The sequence below is a fragment of the Mytilus edulis genome, chromosome 13, assembly GCF_963676685.1.
Source record: "Mytilus edulis chromosome 13, xbMytEdul2.2, whole genome shotgun sequence".
In the NCBI taxonomy this organism is placed as follows: Eukaryota; Metazoa; Mollusca; class Bivalvia; order Mytilida; family Mytilidae; genus Mytilus; species Mytilus edulis.
This window is the reverse complement of record NC_092356.1, coordinates 70,862,344-70,878,926: the sequence shown is the minus strand read 5'-3', so window position 1 is coordinate 70,878,926 and position 16,583 is coordinate 70,862,344. Positions and strand designations below refer to the sequence as shown.

At 32.3% G+C, this 16,583-nt stretch overlaps 1 protein-coding gene across 1 annotated transcript; it reads right to left on the bottom strand.

Annotated features, from left to right (window-relative positions):
• Positions 1–2,553: 2,553 nt before the first annotated feature.
• On the bottom strand, positions 2,554–13,918 carry LOC139501560 (glutathione S-transferase 1-like). Its single transcript, XM_071290678.1, has 6 exons — positions 13,846–13,918; positions 10,636–10,772; positions 7,821–7,913; positions 5,979–6,094; positions 4,987–5,097; positions 2,554–4,225 (listed from the first exon to the last, which is right to left on the bottom strand). The coding sequence occupies exons 1-6, from the start codon at positions 13,860–13,862 to the stop codon at positions 4,061–4,063; spliced, it is 639 nt and encodes a 212-aa protein (XP_071146779.1). The 5' UTR covers positions 13,863–13,918; the 3' UTR covers positions 2,554–4,060.
• Positions 13,919–16,583: the final 2,665 nt, after the last annotated feature.

The following is a 16,583-nucleotide window of genomic DNA, read 5'->3' as shown; positions in this document are numbered from 1 at the left end:
CAAGAAACACGAGACTAGTAACTAGGGGGTCATCCCAAGTGCAAGCGCGAAGGGCAAGCAGATCCAGCTGTTCATGTGACACTCCTCAATATTAATTGAAAATTTTAATGTTATTTTGAAAAAAAAAAGTTCTAGGACGGAATAAAATGATTCGTCAAGTTTAAAGATGTTTTTTTTATACGACAGAGACAATATGTGGCTGTTGATATCGACGATACCTCTCATATCGGTTAATTCTTAGTTCTGAACTAAAATACAACCTTTATAAATTATAAATAGTATCTGTCCTAAGCACTTTTCTCGTCTTTACCTTGCTCAGGAACACTCAGAGTTACATGTTTAAAAGCTTAAGTTGTACTAGTATATACCTCTTTTCAATTGTATTTCTGTAAGAATTGAAATCTTGACAACAAAAGAAAGGCGAAAAATGTCAAAGGTACTTTCAAAATCATAGGTCAATAGTAAACTGCCAGCGCTAAAAAGATCAAGAGACCAACAACAATACACAAACCGCAACATAGAAAATTAAAGACCAAGAAACACGAGACTAGTTACTAGGGGGTCATCCCAAGTGCAAGCGTGAAGGGCAAGCAGATCCAGCTGTTCATGTGGCACTCCTCAATATTAATTGAAAATTTTAATGCTATTTTGAAAAAAAAAGTTCTAGGACGGAATAAAATGATTCGTCAAGTTTAAAGATGTTTTTTTATACGACAAAGACAATATGTGGCTGTTGATATCGACGATACCTCTCATATCGGTTAATTCTTAGTTCTGAACTAAAATACAACCTTTACAAATTATAAATAGTATCTGTCCTAAGCACTTTTCTCTTCTTTACCTTGCTCAGGAACACTCAGAGTTACATGTTTAAAAGCTTAATTTGTACTAGTATATACCTCTTTTCAATTGTATTTCTGTAAGAATTGAAATCTTGACAACAAAAGAAAGGCGAAAGATGTCAAAGGTACATTCAAAATCATAGGTCAATAGTAAACTGCCAGCGCTAAAAAGATCAAGAGACCAACAACAATACACAAACCGCAACATAGAAAATTAAAGACCAAGAAACACGAGACTAGTTACTAGGGGGTCACCCCAAGTGCAAGCGTGAAGGGCAAGCAGATCCAGCTGTTCAAACTCCTCAATATTAATTGAAAATTTTAATGTTATTTTGAAGAAAAAAAAGTTCTAGGACGGAATAAAATGATTCGTCAAGTTTAAAGATGTTCTTTTATACGACAGAGACAAATGACCCTAAGATTACACAAATATCAAAAATATAAACACATAGACAATACAGTGTACAAAGGGATATTACTCTAATTCATATAACGGAAAGTACATGTATCAAAATACTATGAACTGGCTCTTTTCTATAAGAATACAACCAATACTATTAAAGTGTATATGTTATAAATATATGAACTCAATAAAACTCAATCACAAACGAAGTCAGGTAAAGAAAACAAGTAATGAAAATGAGATCAGAAAAAAATTTCGAGCTAGGTAATATATTGACTGGGGTACACCACCGACGATGCTTTGGTGGATATTTTTGCTTTTTTGTATCATTTTGTACTTCGTGGTGAGTACCTGTAAGTTGTAGTTTATAAGAGTTTTTAGCATAAAATTACATTTGAAAAACTGTATGCCACCGTACGGCCTTCAATAATGATCAAAGGCCGTGCCGCATAGTCAGCTATAAAAGGCCCCGAAATGACAAATGTAAAACCATACAAACGAGAAAACTATCGGTCTAATTTATTTACTTAAAAATGAACGAAAAACAAATATGCAACACATAAACTAACGTCACCCACTGAATTACAGGCTCCTGACTTGGCTCCTGATTCGGGACAGGCACATATGTACAAAATGTGGCGGAGCTATACATGTTAGCGGGATTTCATCCCCTCCCCCTACCCTTGGTCAATAATGTAACATAAAAAACGAACTATAAAAATCAGTTGAAAAAACCCGAATTGTGACCTATACTTGTTAATGTCTGTGTCATTTGGTAGAGAATCGTCACTTTGGCAATCATACCACATTTTATTTATTATATTAACTCATTGGGTGTATACAAGTAGATATCCATTTAGGCTTTGTTATATGTATACCAAAATATATTCTGTTAAAAGTACCCTCGAACTACTATAATTAATCAATGTGGTATGACAGAGTGGTGAGCAACTGAAGAGGAACTTTGGTCATGTCACAGGATATTTTCCCTGGTAACGGTATATCTGTAAATGAACGTGTTAACCTGTTAAATATGTACATTATCCTATACAAATTGACTCGCAGGTTTTGTATTTCATTATTCTTTGTAACACCTTTTGGGGGATTTCTTTTTATATAAAGTTTCAAGTAGAACAATGAATTCAGACGGACCTTAAGTAAGTATTGTGAAAACAGTGATACATATATATAATGGGTCAAGTTTGTGTTTGAAGGACCGCAAGTGATGTCCCTAAGAATACCAACATGCATGCTCATAACGTCATTGCTTAAATCACATCGACAAAAACATCTCGGTACAGTTCCAGTATTAGAACATCTCAGTATATTTTCAGTATTAGAAAATCTGACTCAGTACAGTTACAGTATTAGAAGATATTTTGCATATCTAACATTTCATTAGAGAAAAGGGAATCATATGAGTTACAGTAAAACATTTAGAATCTGGTATTGTTTAAGGGGTTTATTCGTTATACAGACATATACATCTTCATGATATAAAATGTGGTAATAATAATGACTTTTTCACTATTTGACTTGCTGATGAGCGCACGGTCTTTGACGTAAAAACATGTTTATGTTCTTTCTTAAGTACTTCCATACAATATGTTCGTCATTCCAATATTAGTTGGCTGTTTTGTCGGCCAGTCAAACATCAACCGCTTTACATGCGTACATATGGACTTACAGACGGACGTATGAGCGCAGAAGGGTAAAACGTAATGACCTGTTCATAAAAATATAGAGATGTTGTATAATTGCCAATGAGACAACTAGCTAGTAAAACAAAATATGATATTAGCAATTATAGGCGAACATATGCCATTCAACATTCTCATGTAAATTTGAAAGTTAGTTTTTACTTCTGGTTCCCTAGAAAAAAAAGTGACTACAATTTCATACACAGCTATCATATGTTAAAATACACATTACTAAGTAAGTATTCGATCATTGGGAAGTTGATGAGTGGGGAATTGTAAAACGATGTTCACAGTATAACATGCTCACATAAAGTACAATACCAAGTTGCAGGAAGCTATAATTTGTAGTTCCTGATAAAAAAAAAGTCGGTGATTCTATTGGACAAACGGACTGACTGGCCGACCATCACATAGGGGTAAAATCATATACCACCTTATTTGGAGCAGATATTTTCTTGAGTAATTCATAAATCAGTCCAGATAGGCATTCAATCGCAAAGCATTCGGTTGTAATAAATTATAACATATAAAAATGGTTAAAACATGTTATCATTTCTTTTTAATAAATATAAATACATTTTTAAAAGATAATCATTTTCATACCAATACAATTTTTCATCTTCTCTCCACTCTCATATATACATGTATTGAAAAACATCCACACGTATCGTTATACACACTTTCACGCGTAAATATCATTGTTATAGACATTAATTTATTTTTTAAAGAAATGTTTCAATTTTAGAGAACTTCAATCAAAAACATTTTAAAAGAAAACCATTAAAAAACAGAAATACATTATCACGCTATGGTCCTAAATGATAAGAACTCAAAAGTAACCGAAATATAATTGACCCGGAGAGTAGACTATTTTTGATCATTTCCAAAATTTTCCCCTACCCTTTTAAGCGATTTTTAATGAAGCCTTGACAAATCACTTCCCTTTAAAAGTCATTGATCGTAAACAAAGTTTTAAGCTTTAGAGGTAGTCATAATGAAATTGTTTACAAGTAGCACTTGTCATATTGCTAGAGAGTGGATACTCTGACTAAAAGTCCAACAGTTCACTTAACCCGCTTATACCTTGTTTATTAATTTTCCTTTCGTTTGTGTTTTTAAAATGGAGTTTTCTTTCGATTAGCTACATATGTTGCTATACTATTGATGACTCCTACTTTTGCACTCAGATCTCGCAGTTTTGTATATTTATCTATTGCTGTTGATGAGAGATTGCTGAGTGTGTCCACAAAGAAGAAAATTGTCAAATCTGCCACGGATAACTGAAAAATAAAAGACATTTTTTTTACTTTTTACTTTTCTCAATATTTATTTTAAAAATAAATAAATAAAAAACTGAGATTACGCCCTCCGCGCCTTCGGTTGGAAGGTCTGAATTCGAAGTCCTGTTTTCAAATTGGTCTACTTTGAGGTCTATTGGGTCCAAAATTAAATTGGTAAATGTCCAACTTATTTCTTTTTTTTAAGTTTTTAGACCACATTCATGGTATGTCAGAAACCTATGCTGTGTCAAATTTTAATCACAATCCAAATTCAGAGATGTATCAAGCTTGAATGTTGTGCCTATACTTGCCCAAACTGATCAGTGTTCGTATGCAGCTGCGCCCTGCATTTTATTCTCAAATTCAAAGAATGTACGATCTCCTGTTTTTTTTTTGTGTCATTTGGCCTTTTGAGGAGAGACGTCACATTGGCAAATCATACAACATCTTCTTTTGTTTATATCAACGTACTTTCATGAAGGATTTGAACATTATTTGTATAGCTGAATGAGCTTACGTATAGGTACAATGTATAAGTGTAGATCCTCGAAAAAGGAATATTAGTCCGGAGGCTTAAACGGGTCTTTATTTTGTCTGTCCAAACTTATAAACAAACAACCAAGTTCGATCTAAATGTGCCGCCTCTCACGCCACTTGCCGTACTTTGGAGATGCTCTGTTCTGAATATACAAGAAATGTTCCACAACTAATCGTGAAGCAACAGATCACAAATTTTCCATAGTATACACTTCAATACATACCTTTCCTCCTACTATAAATCCACTGTTTGTCTGATTGGCATCCAATGCCTTTTCTAGGTAGGCCATAATGGCAGGTAGTTTGGTATCCACTATAGACTTAACGGCTTCAGCCTAAAATATAAAGAGGGCAGTCTTTAATGATAGCAGATGTATGTTAGGTTTCTGTGCCGTTGATTTACCAAGCTGATGCGGTGTACATCATATCTCATATTTTACAAAATGTAGGTAACGTTCGAAAAAGGGAAAAGATAATTCCGATTAAAGCTGTTAAAAATGTATAATTACATAATGAAGTCTTTTTTAAAGTTTCCTAGTCAGAAAAATGGTTGGGCTAATTCTTACAGGTATTCATAAAAAAAAGCTTAAAATTTAAATATGTGGCCAGTTTATTAAGGTTTTCTGGGTTAGAGACTGTAAGGTGTTGAATACAAAAACAAGGAACACAGCGGAACTATTCTGCAAACAAGTAGGATGAATTATGTTGCTAATGAAAGAAAGGTTTTGTTAATTTCAAAGATTTTATGTTTTTCTGTGGAATCATCGAACAAATGGTGTAATAAATTTAAAAATTGAATGAATCTTTTTGTAACTTCATTGGGGTCCAAAAGAGTTGACCGAAGTGTATTTTGTATGAAGCGCTTCATTCTCAAAATATGTGCACGGTCAACGCTTTTACAACCCTATGAAGTTACAAAAAAAAAGCATTTCAAAAATTTATAATAACATTTTTTAGCTAGGATAATGATAACACTATTTTTATCAAGTTTTTATTCAATTTACCTGTGCACTTTATTGTGGGACCTCTTGTCATCATAAATGATAAATTTTATTGTGTAATGAAGTTGCTTAAGGAATATTGTGAGATTGCACAGTAGCCAATCAGAATCACGTATTATAATTAAACATACATGTAATGTAATTATTATCTATTATTTATACTGTTGGTGCTGACATGTGTAGTTATAGTGCCAGATTTACTGGTATAAACTTACCTTCGCAGCCTCCTCTTTGATAAAAACAGGCTTTGTACAATCAACAGTGAAATCTGCTATTGTCGTCATCACTTCATCTATCTTTGCTTTTTCCATGTCATTACTTCCAAAGAGACCTAGAAAATATATTTCTATATTATTCTAACACATTTTCAAAACTTCAACTGTATTCACATTCTTGTATATATCAGTTAATACGATTGTTTACTACCCCTCCCGGGAGTGTTTTTAGCCATTTTTCAATGCGTTTATTTTGAAAGCAGGGCTATATATATATATTTATATAACTGTAATAATCAAAAATATGGTTACGTTTCGCCATCGTATGTGACGTCACATTTTTTTAATTACGTTGACGCCTGGACTGATTCGGTTGTGTCTATTCTGTGTTAAACTTTTAATAGCATTATGTATTCGGGTTCAGTTTTCTGTAATTAGTTAATACTTCAGTTTCATAATGTATATCTCTTTCATATTCATTTGTTAAAATTTACTGTTTGCTATAGCATGAATTGTTCTATATAATTAGGATGTTCTTATCCCAGGCATAAAAACAAGGCCGTATTTGGCAAAACCTTTTCAACTTTTGATCTTCAGTGCTGTACAACTTTATACCTTTTTCACTTTCGATCTTTTATATCTTGGCGTTATGTATTCGGGTTAAGTTTTCTGTAATTAGTTTATACCTCAGTTTCTTTATGTTAACTCTTTCATATACATTTGATCAAATTTACTGTTTGCAATAGCATGAATTGTTCTATATAATAAGAATGTTTTTATCCCGGGCATAAAAACAATGCCGTATTTGGCGAAACCTCTTCAACTTTTGATCTTCAGTGCTGTACAACTTTGTACTTTTTTCACTTTCGATCTTTTATATCTGGGGGTCACTGTTGATTTTTGTGTGGACAAGGCGCGTTTTTGGCGTATTGAATTTTAAACCTGATGCTTTTTGTTATCTATTAATCATGTTTTTCTTTGTCTAATATGTTCTATTTCTTTGTATTGTAATCCTGTAATATTATGTTTTCATCTCAATGTTATATTTAACTTTGCCATTAAAGTGCGAGGTTTGGCATGCCACAAAACCAGGTTCAACCCACCACTTTTATTCCCCTTTAAAGTGTCCTGTACCAAGTCAGGTAGATGGCCATTGTTATTTTATTGTTCGTTTATGTGTGTGTTGCATTTTAACGTTGAGTCGTTTGTGTTTTCTCTTATTTTTGAGATATTGAGATAAGACGTGGCACGGTACTTGTCTATCCCAAATTCATGTATTTGGTTTTCATGTTATATTTGTTATTCTCGTGGTGTTTTGTCTGATGCTTGGTCCGTTTCTGTGTGTGTTACGTTTCGGTGTTATGTCGTTGTTTATCTCTTATATTTAATGCGTTTCCCTCGGTTTTAGTTTGATACCCCTATTTTGTTTTTTGTTCATGGATTTATGAGTTTTGAACAGCGGTATACTACTGTTGCCTTTATTTAGAACGTACGGACATTTTTATTTTTCCTAAACTACAATATTTTTTTTTATCCAAACCAAATAGCAAACTAGTGAGGAAGAAAAAATACACTACACATTCTAGTATAAACGGGACAAAGGCATTATATTCAGAAAACCGCTTAGTCAAGATATTCAATTGCATACTCAATTTGTTGTAAATCCGTCTGTTTAGGACAAATCTTAATTTAAGTAGTTATATGCATATCAGCCCAGGGTCATACAAACCATTTTTTTTAAATGGGGAAAAGAGAGGTTACGAGAAACGATTTAAAAAATATGTTATTATTATGTCACAAGTTATACTTGATGGAAATTGATTTATATCAAAGCAAACATACCAAATTGTCCTGCAAGATATCTGTCGACGACCAATTTCTGTGTCAGTTCTTTTCCATTTACTTCTAACACTGGTAAAAATCCTAACGGAGTTTCTGAAACAAATAACACTCAAAAATAACACACATTGGTTTAATGCCATGTAATCCATCAGCTATCACATAATTTTAAATTATTAGCTGCACTGCGTAAAGTTCTTATTTTATGATATAGATTTACGAGATGGTATGTATACTGTCACCAAAAGTTTCATTTCTGCATTACCTTTGCAAGGTTATGTTAACAATGACATCAAAAGCCATATTTTCTTCAAAGTTTTACAAATGATCTAAATTGGACTTGGTGAGTTGGTGTTTTAACACCCATGTAGTTGTTTGGTGTACTGCGGGGTATTTTTGGCGATTTCTATTATATCTTTGTTGTATTATGCATATCTTTAATTGTGTATTAGGGAATGATTGCTACATTTCAAAACATTCTTAAACACGATTAAATATGGGTTGGGTGTCATGTAGGGATGATGAAAAGATTTGAAACAGTTAACGTGTAACTAAATATAGATATGTCAGTCCAACATAACGTAGGTTTATGAAATCATGCAACTTCTCGTTCTTCTTTTATTTTTCTTTATTTTTTTGTTTGTCTTATCTTTGTTTTCAATGTAGTTTTTGTAATAGAATGAATGTTTTTAGCTTGTTATGAAATATCTTATTCGTACCGATGTGGCAATGAATAGTATGGAAATAGGTTCATTTACCTTTATTGATTATTTTTAACTTAAAAAAACTGTAAACGCAAATGATCTATTTAGTATAAAAAGATCAGTTTTAAAAGTATGTTGAGTAATTAATAGAAAACTGGATAAGTATAAAAAGTTATAAATAAAACAATTGTTGGCTTTCAATGATCAAATAAAAGACGATGTATGACATTCACCGTCGGTGGTTAGCTTCTATAAATATGGTATCTTTGCTGTTGATAAATCATTGTACCAACCTCAACAAAAGTCAGTAATTTTTGACGGTCCAGTTTGAATATTAAATCTTAATTAATAATGTTGGAGTGCTTAACAATGGTTGACAGCCAATAGAATATGATACATACAAGTAATGTAATGTAATTATGACCCTTTTAGGTTTAAAGGACACCATTTAGTGACCTCTTGCGGATAATTATTATTAGTCACGATGACTTTTGAGTGCCTCCAATGTTTATACATAGTTAATGTACAAGTAGGTAGATCACGATTTAAATCTCATTTCAAATAATTTTAAACACGCACTTTATTATTGATCTTAATCAACTTATATATTCAATGTTCTAATTTATGTTTCTTGATATTTAATTCCAAAACAAACAAATATTTTAAATTTGATAATGATTTGATTGATCTTTTAAATAGATGGTTTGACCAAATACCAGAGAGATTATAATGTAGTGACACTTACGACGCCATTGAAGAAATTTAATATAATATTTATCACACCATTCTAAGTGAATTCGTTTTACACGAAGTATTGTCTTAATTGAGGAAGTATAACAGTATTGAGTCAATTTTCAAAATAAACATATATAAAATTGAAAAAAGTATACTGACAATTATTGTCTGAATATATTTATTTAACTTTGATGATCATATGAAAAGATCTAAAAGATTTTAATAACATGACCATTGAGGGATGAAATCATGTTAATATAGATAAATTCAACGTTTAAAAAGTAAAATGAAAACACCCAAACCTAAATATCATCACTTGTATTGTCTTAATGTTCATCGTCATGCTATCCCATGTATACAATAAAAAAATGAAAGGATTTTACATGATCAACCCATAAGCTATTTACGAAGGCGAATTGAAAAAAAATATTTCTATAAAAATTTCCATTCATACTACAACAGACATAATTTTCTAATAAAGGTTTTAATCAAGCGAGCTGACTTGTTGTTTTGTCTGTTTTCGAAGATATCGATTTGACATGGCTCGGTACATTTGTACTTGTGTATCCCGTCAATGTGTTCTTAGTTTTGAGATCTTTCATTTTTGCTAGAATGCTTTGTACATGTTACTTTTTTGTTGTTCTTTGATACATATGACGTTTTTCTGTACTTTTAATCATCCCGCCATTATGGTATTGTTTAATTATAATTTTTGCATACTTTGAATGAAATCTGTTTGTATATCTCTTCCTCGAGCTCTGTGATGTTTACATTCTGATGCCAAACTTGGGATTCTACACGAGCGTTGATATTAATCTATTTGACCTTTTATGTCTATTTTGGTTACACATCATTTCAATATAATGGAATGTAATGTGACTGCCATACAAGTGTGAGGTTTAGCGCTATAAAACCAGGTAAATTCAATCATTTTTCTACATAAGGAAACGCCTGCACCAAGTCAAAAATATGACACTCTTTGTGCAGTCGTTTTGACTTTTCCACGGTGTTCAGTATTTTTGTGATTTACTTTTTACAACCAAAAGAACTACAACTTAGAACACCTTATATTACCTCCGATTCCGTAAAAAAAAATTTAATACATTGTATGACATTGAAAATGTTGTCGCATTCGTAGATAAAGCGCATTCTGATTCTATTTGAAAATGAGATGATTAGTTAATATTACCAATAGAAATTTTCTTCGGAGTTCAGTATTTTTGGTGATTTTATTTTTTTAATCCCCGCTTCCGAAAGAGTGCATCAATTTAAAAAAATAACCAATGGCTTTTTTTTCTCTTTGCATATCGCTTTTTGTTCTTTTATGCTTACCGGCTTTTTATTAATGACGGCCAGTCAGATTATTTTATTTCACTTACTTGGTTTTAATGCTGGCCAGTCGGATTGCTCCACTCGAATATCTTCATACTTGACCCCCGCAGCCGCCAAGCAAAGACGAGCAACTTCTGCTCGTCCTTTACCATTGAAATATGTTAGCTTGTATGAACCACCTTTACTGCAAACATAATTATTTGTTTACTTTAAATAACGTAGGAAAAGTGATGGCTATTCTATTGATGTTGGTTGTTACCATAAAAGTGAAGCTGTCGTTTAAAAAAAAAGTTGATCTAGAAATATGCTTGGAAAAAGCGGGAATTTCTGAATAACATAGGGATTTTGGGAAAAATAAAGGACAGAAGGACAAAAGTGGAAAGCGGGAAAAATTTGGCAAAACAGCGGGGTTGGAAAATGAGCATCCACTGTTACCGTGTCCTGAGACAGTATGCCAAGCTCTAAATCGTCCGGGAACATGGAAAGGATGAGAATTAGGCAAACAAGAATCCCCTTCCCTTTCATGAATTTGACTATTTACCGGATTTGTAATCACATAAGCAACACGACGGGTGCCGCATGTGGAGCAGGATCTGCTTACCCTTCCGGAGCACCTGAGATCACCCCTAGTTTTTGGTGGGGTTCGTGTTGTTTATTCTTTAGTTTTCTATGTTGTGTCATGTGTACTATTGTTTTTCTGTTTGTCTTTTTCATTTGTAGCCATGGCGTTGTCAGTTTGTTTTAGATTTACGAGTTTGACTGTCCCTTTGGTATCTTTCGTCCCTCTTTTCAATATAAAGATCAACCATCATTGCTATAAATCAACAAATTCCAGGTTCTTGAATTGTCAACATAGCATATATTTAACCATGAAAACTGTAATCTCCGTTCTGGTGTTATCAAGAAAACAATTCTAACAATGTAAACTTTTAGGTTCTATAAACTTAAATCTTTCTTATTGTCTGCTATGTATCTAAATACATTTTGGTGCAGAAGGTAAGTTGTTAGCAGCAAACAAAAATCAAGAAAATAAAAAAAATGAAGAAGTGGTATTGAGACAACTGTCCACAAGAGATCAAAATGACACAGACATTAACAACTATAGATCACCATACGGCCTTCTAACAACAATGAGCAAAGCCCATACAGCATAGTCAGCTATAAAAGGCCCCGATAAAACAATTCAAACGAGAAAACTAACGGCCTTTTTTATATAAAAAAAAATGAACGATCGAAAAGCAAATATGCAACACATAAACAAACGACAACCACTAAATTACAAGCTCCTGACTTGGGATCAATATGAAGAACGAACTATAAAGATCAGTTGAAAAAGGCTTAACTCATTAGATGGACAAAAGTACAAGTGGACGTGGTCGGGTACTTATACATCCCGACACAAAAAAGACACAATGGACAGATCTGAGAGTACTCGAAGTTATCTGACAGCTAATTCAAGGCCACTAACAACTAATAAAAAAAATCATGCATCTAAGACTAAACTATCAATCCGTTCACATCCAACATCCAATGGATTTAGTGTAAAGACGTCATAAACAGGCAGAAAAAAACATGACAAAACTATTTCTCTAAAAATATTTTTTTATGAACGATGCCTTGAACGTGAATAAAATATTTAAGGGAAAAGAAGTTTCTTTAAACTTTTTTTTATAAATCCCATGATTGTTTAACAGTCGAAAACCTTTAACATATATCGATGCGTACAATATCCCGTTAACCATTTTATCTCAATAACATATTTACCTTGCACCTGCACCCATGATTGAAATGTTATATAGTCTTGGACGATCGTGGTATTTATAATGGAAATAGTATGTTTATAGAAGATCTGTTGTGGAAACAGTGTAAAAGACTAATATATATGAGGTTTTGTTCTAAATATCAACTCTCTACAAGAGGGTATATACTGAATATTGTTCTTCCTGATGTCCTGAATTATGACATTCACGTTTAATACGAATGATTTTCATTGGCTTTATATAACGTACATGAATGGAAATAAAACAAAGAATTTTAAATGTTCTCTGTATGAATGGAAATACAACAAGGTTTTAAATGTCTTCGTTTATACTTACTGTATACTATAACGAGTAGTTCAATATTAGGGACACATATGGACAAACCTAGGATTGTAGTTTTAGCTATTCCATTCTTTAGTATATAACTCTGACAGTAACTTAGAGTATCTTACACTTTTTATATGCATTGTGACTACCAAGATAAACATAGAATTGTATTGGCTTTTTTTTCATCAGCTTTATTAATAGGCACTTCATTGAAAAAATAATTAAAAAAAAACACTAACACAAATGACAACATTGTATCATTGATTAATGGTTGCTTATTTAACTTACAAGGGCAAATATTTTATGCATATCATATTCATATTGACAATTAGCCATATATTATCTTAAATGCATTATAAGACTTAAGCCTTTGTTTAAATTACTACAGATGAAGATATAGCACAAACGCGAATGAAACACCCCAGCAATAAAACTGTTACATCAACAACAAAAGTGTTTTTTTTTCAACCAACTGTTATTTGAACTAGTAGTCAAACTGGTATGCAATCAGTAATCATTGACTCTCAATATTGTCTTTTGTCTATATGTATTCATGAAAAGTGATGTAACAGCAAGACTTTTCCAAAATATTCGTTGATGAAAAAAATAAAAATAACTGGTATGTAAATATTGTTTTCTGTACTAAGAACCGCTAACACTTTGGAACTCAGCCCGTCAGCGCCATAACTACTTTAATTTTATTACATCTATATTCAGTGTTAGTCATAAAATCAGTTCGAAAAACGTTAACATTCAGTTTCACAAAAATTCTGAAGTGGAAATTTATCGTAAGTCTAGAATATTCCATAACAATTCAACTAAATATTTGTTGATCGTAAGATTAATTCTACAATTGAGATTGTTTGAGAAAGGGGCTACAAGTTCATGAGTTGATAAGTCGATAAACTTAAAAATTGCATGCTATCGGAATACATTTTGGTGCAGAAGGTACCTTGTTAACAGCGTCAAAACAAATCAACAAACTGTCTCTATGTTATTATTTTTATAAACGATGCTTTAACCTTGATATTTGAATATTTAACGGAAAGGGATTTTTTTTTAAACTTTTCTTTTATAAATCCCATAATTGTTAAATAGTCGAAAAGCTTCAACAAAATTATCGTTGCCTACAATATCCCGTTAACCATGTTAACTCAGTAACATATTTACCTTGCACCTGACCCCATGATTGAAATGTTAGCCTTAAAATATTACAGTCTTAGGCGATCGTGGTATTTATAATGGAAATAGTATGTTTATAATATATCTGTTGTGGAAACAGTGTTAAAGACTAATATATATGAGGTTTTGTTCTAAATATCAACTCTCTACAAGAGGCTATATACTAAATATTTTTCTTCCTCATGTCCTGAATTATGACATTCACGTTAAATAAGAATGGTTTTTAGTTGGCTTTATATAACGTACATGAATGGAAATACAATAAAAAGTTTAAATATCATTGTGTATTCTTACATACTATTTCAACATTTAGTTCAATATAAGGGACATAAATGGACAAGCTTATTATAGCTATTCCATACTTTAGTAGATAACTCTGACAGGAACTTAGAATATCTAGAAGTTTTATATGTATAGTGACTTTCAAAATAAACATAGAATTGTATTGACTTTTTTCATCAACCTATTGTCAGGTACTTTATTGAAAAAAGATTAAGAAAAACAACACTAAATTTATACATGTAATACGAATGACAATATTGTATCATTGATTAATTCTTGCTTATTTCACAATAATGCACTATTTCATCAGTCTTATTGAAAGGTACTTCATTGATTTGTTCTTTTAAAAGACTAAAGATAATACTAATGACAATAAAATATCATTGATTAATGGATGCTTATATTTTTGGCATATTTTATTCATGTCGACAATTGATTATATCATATCTAATTCAATCAAATGCATTGAAAGATCAAAATTCATTTATGATTTGATAATTTCAGTGTTGAATTTAGTTAACGATTTTGAAAGAGCAAACAGATATGACGATAAAATCCCAGAAGATTAACATGCATATATACCAGCATACGTTTTTTCATATTATTAACAAATGTCAAGTTTCAAATCGCCCAGCTACTCAGCTGTTCTCGACGGACTAATACACTCTGTTCATCGCGTAGTTATTGAAAATGATCTGATATACTCTTCCAAAATATATTGTCTCATCCACTGTCGTTGCTGAAGTTCCTTAATCTTTAGTTTTCCGTTTAATTGTTTTTTAATATTCGTTGTTCAAATTTTCTTTCTTTTTGGTAGATGTGGTTCGATTTTTGTGTTTTAAAGCCACTTTTAAGCACCACATATATGTTATTTCGTGGTGGCCATTTTTGGTGGAGGACGCCGGCGTGACCGGAGAAATCCATAGGAAAAACTGACAATTCTAGTCAATTAAGATTGGAATCGAGTGCACCCGCACGAGTATGCAGAGTTTGAACTTACATCACCAGTGTTTATTGATCTTTATTAGCTAGTAATTACAGTAGCAACTACTTATACCACTCTGTCACCGAGTCCCTTTTTTTGCCGATTTAATTGTCGTTCTTTCTCTTTATGTTTTCGATGAATGGTCCGTGAATGGGTTAAAACAAATATTTTGAACTTAAATTGACGTAAGTTCATAAGATGTCTTATTTCATATACCTTATCAGAAATCTTATAAACTTGTAGATTTGATATTATAATGCAATTGTAAGCACCTCATTTACTGCTCACAAGGAAGCTATTTAAAAACCAATAGTTCCAAATGGTGAAGTTGAACTCATCCCTTCGTAAATTTTACGGACGCCACCACGAGTTGGTTGACCGTTATGGAATAACCGTTTCACAAATGATATCGGATATGTGCCTTACGTCGTAACTACAATCCCCTTCCCTTTCATGAATGTGACCTACTGAATTAGACTATTTACCGGATTTGTAATCACATAAGCAACACAAAGGGTGCCACATGTGGAGCAGGATCTGCTTACCCTTCCGGAGCACCTGAGATCACCTCTAGTTTTTGTTGGGGTTCGTGTTGTTTGTTCCTTAGTTTTCTTTGTTGTGTCATGTCTACTATTGCTTTTCTGTTTGTCTTTTTCATTTTTAGACTTATGAATTTGACTGTCCCTTTGGTATATTTCGTCCGTCTTTTAGGCTAATTCGAGGCTGACAGTTGTTATTGGTGGAGGAAGCCAAGTGACCCGAGAAAACCGCAGATAGTCGATAGAAAAACGAACAATCCTAGTTAATTATTGGAATCGAGTGCACCCGCACGAGCCAGCGGAGTCCGAACTTACAAACTCAGTGTTGACTGGATGGTTAGAACAGTAGTAACTACTTAGAATACTCGGACACCGAGGCCCCTATAAACTTGAGGAAATATCTGATAAGGTATATAATGTGTCTCAGAAACTTTATTGGATTTCTTAGGTAACATTTACGATATCTTCTATGATATAAAAGATATCTTATATGATATAAACGGTATCTTATATGATAAGATATCTCATATTATATAAGTTACATGGTTTGTAAGTGACCTAATACGAGATATGTGGTAATGAATTTAAATTATCGACTATCTAAACTTGTGATAATGTTACTAGCGGCAAAGTGATCAAGTCTTCAATATTGACTATTTAGTATTAAGATCCTATACTTCCATTTGTCTATCAGAAAAAAATGCCAACTATTACAACTTTTAAGCTTTGAATTTAATATAGGAATTTATTTCAATCGTGTATTACATGTATTTATTTCTTCATCTACATTTACATGCTTTGCTATGTCGTCACTCAAAAAGGGTACTTCGACCCATCACTCAAGTATAACATTTTACTTTGACGTCTTCCAACAACACAAAAACTTTGTAAATAACATTTTATAAAAATAGTTCCAAATT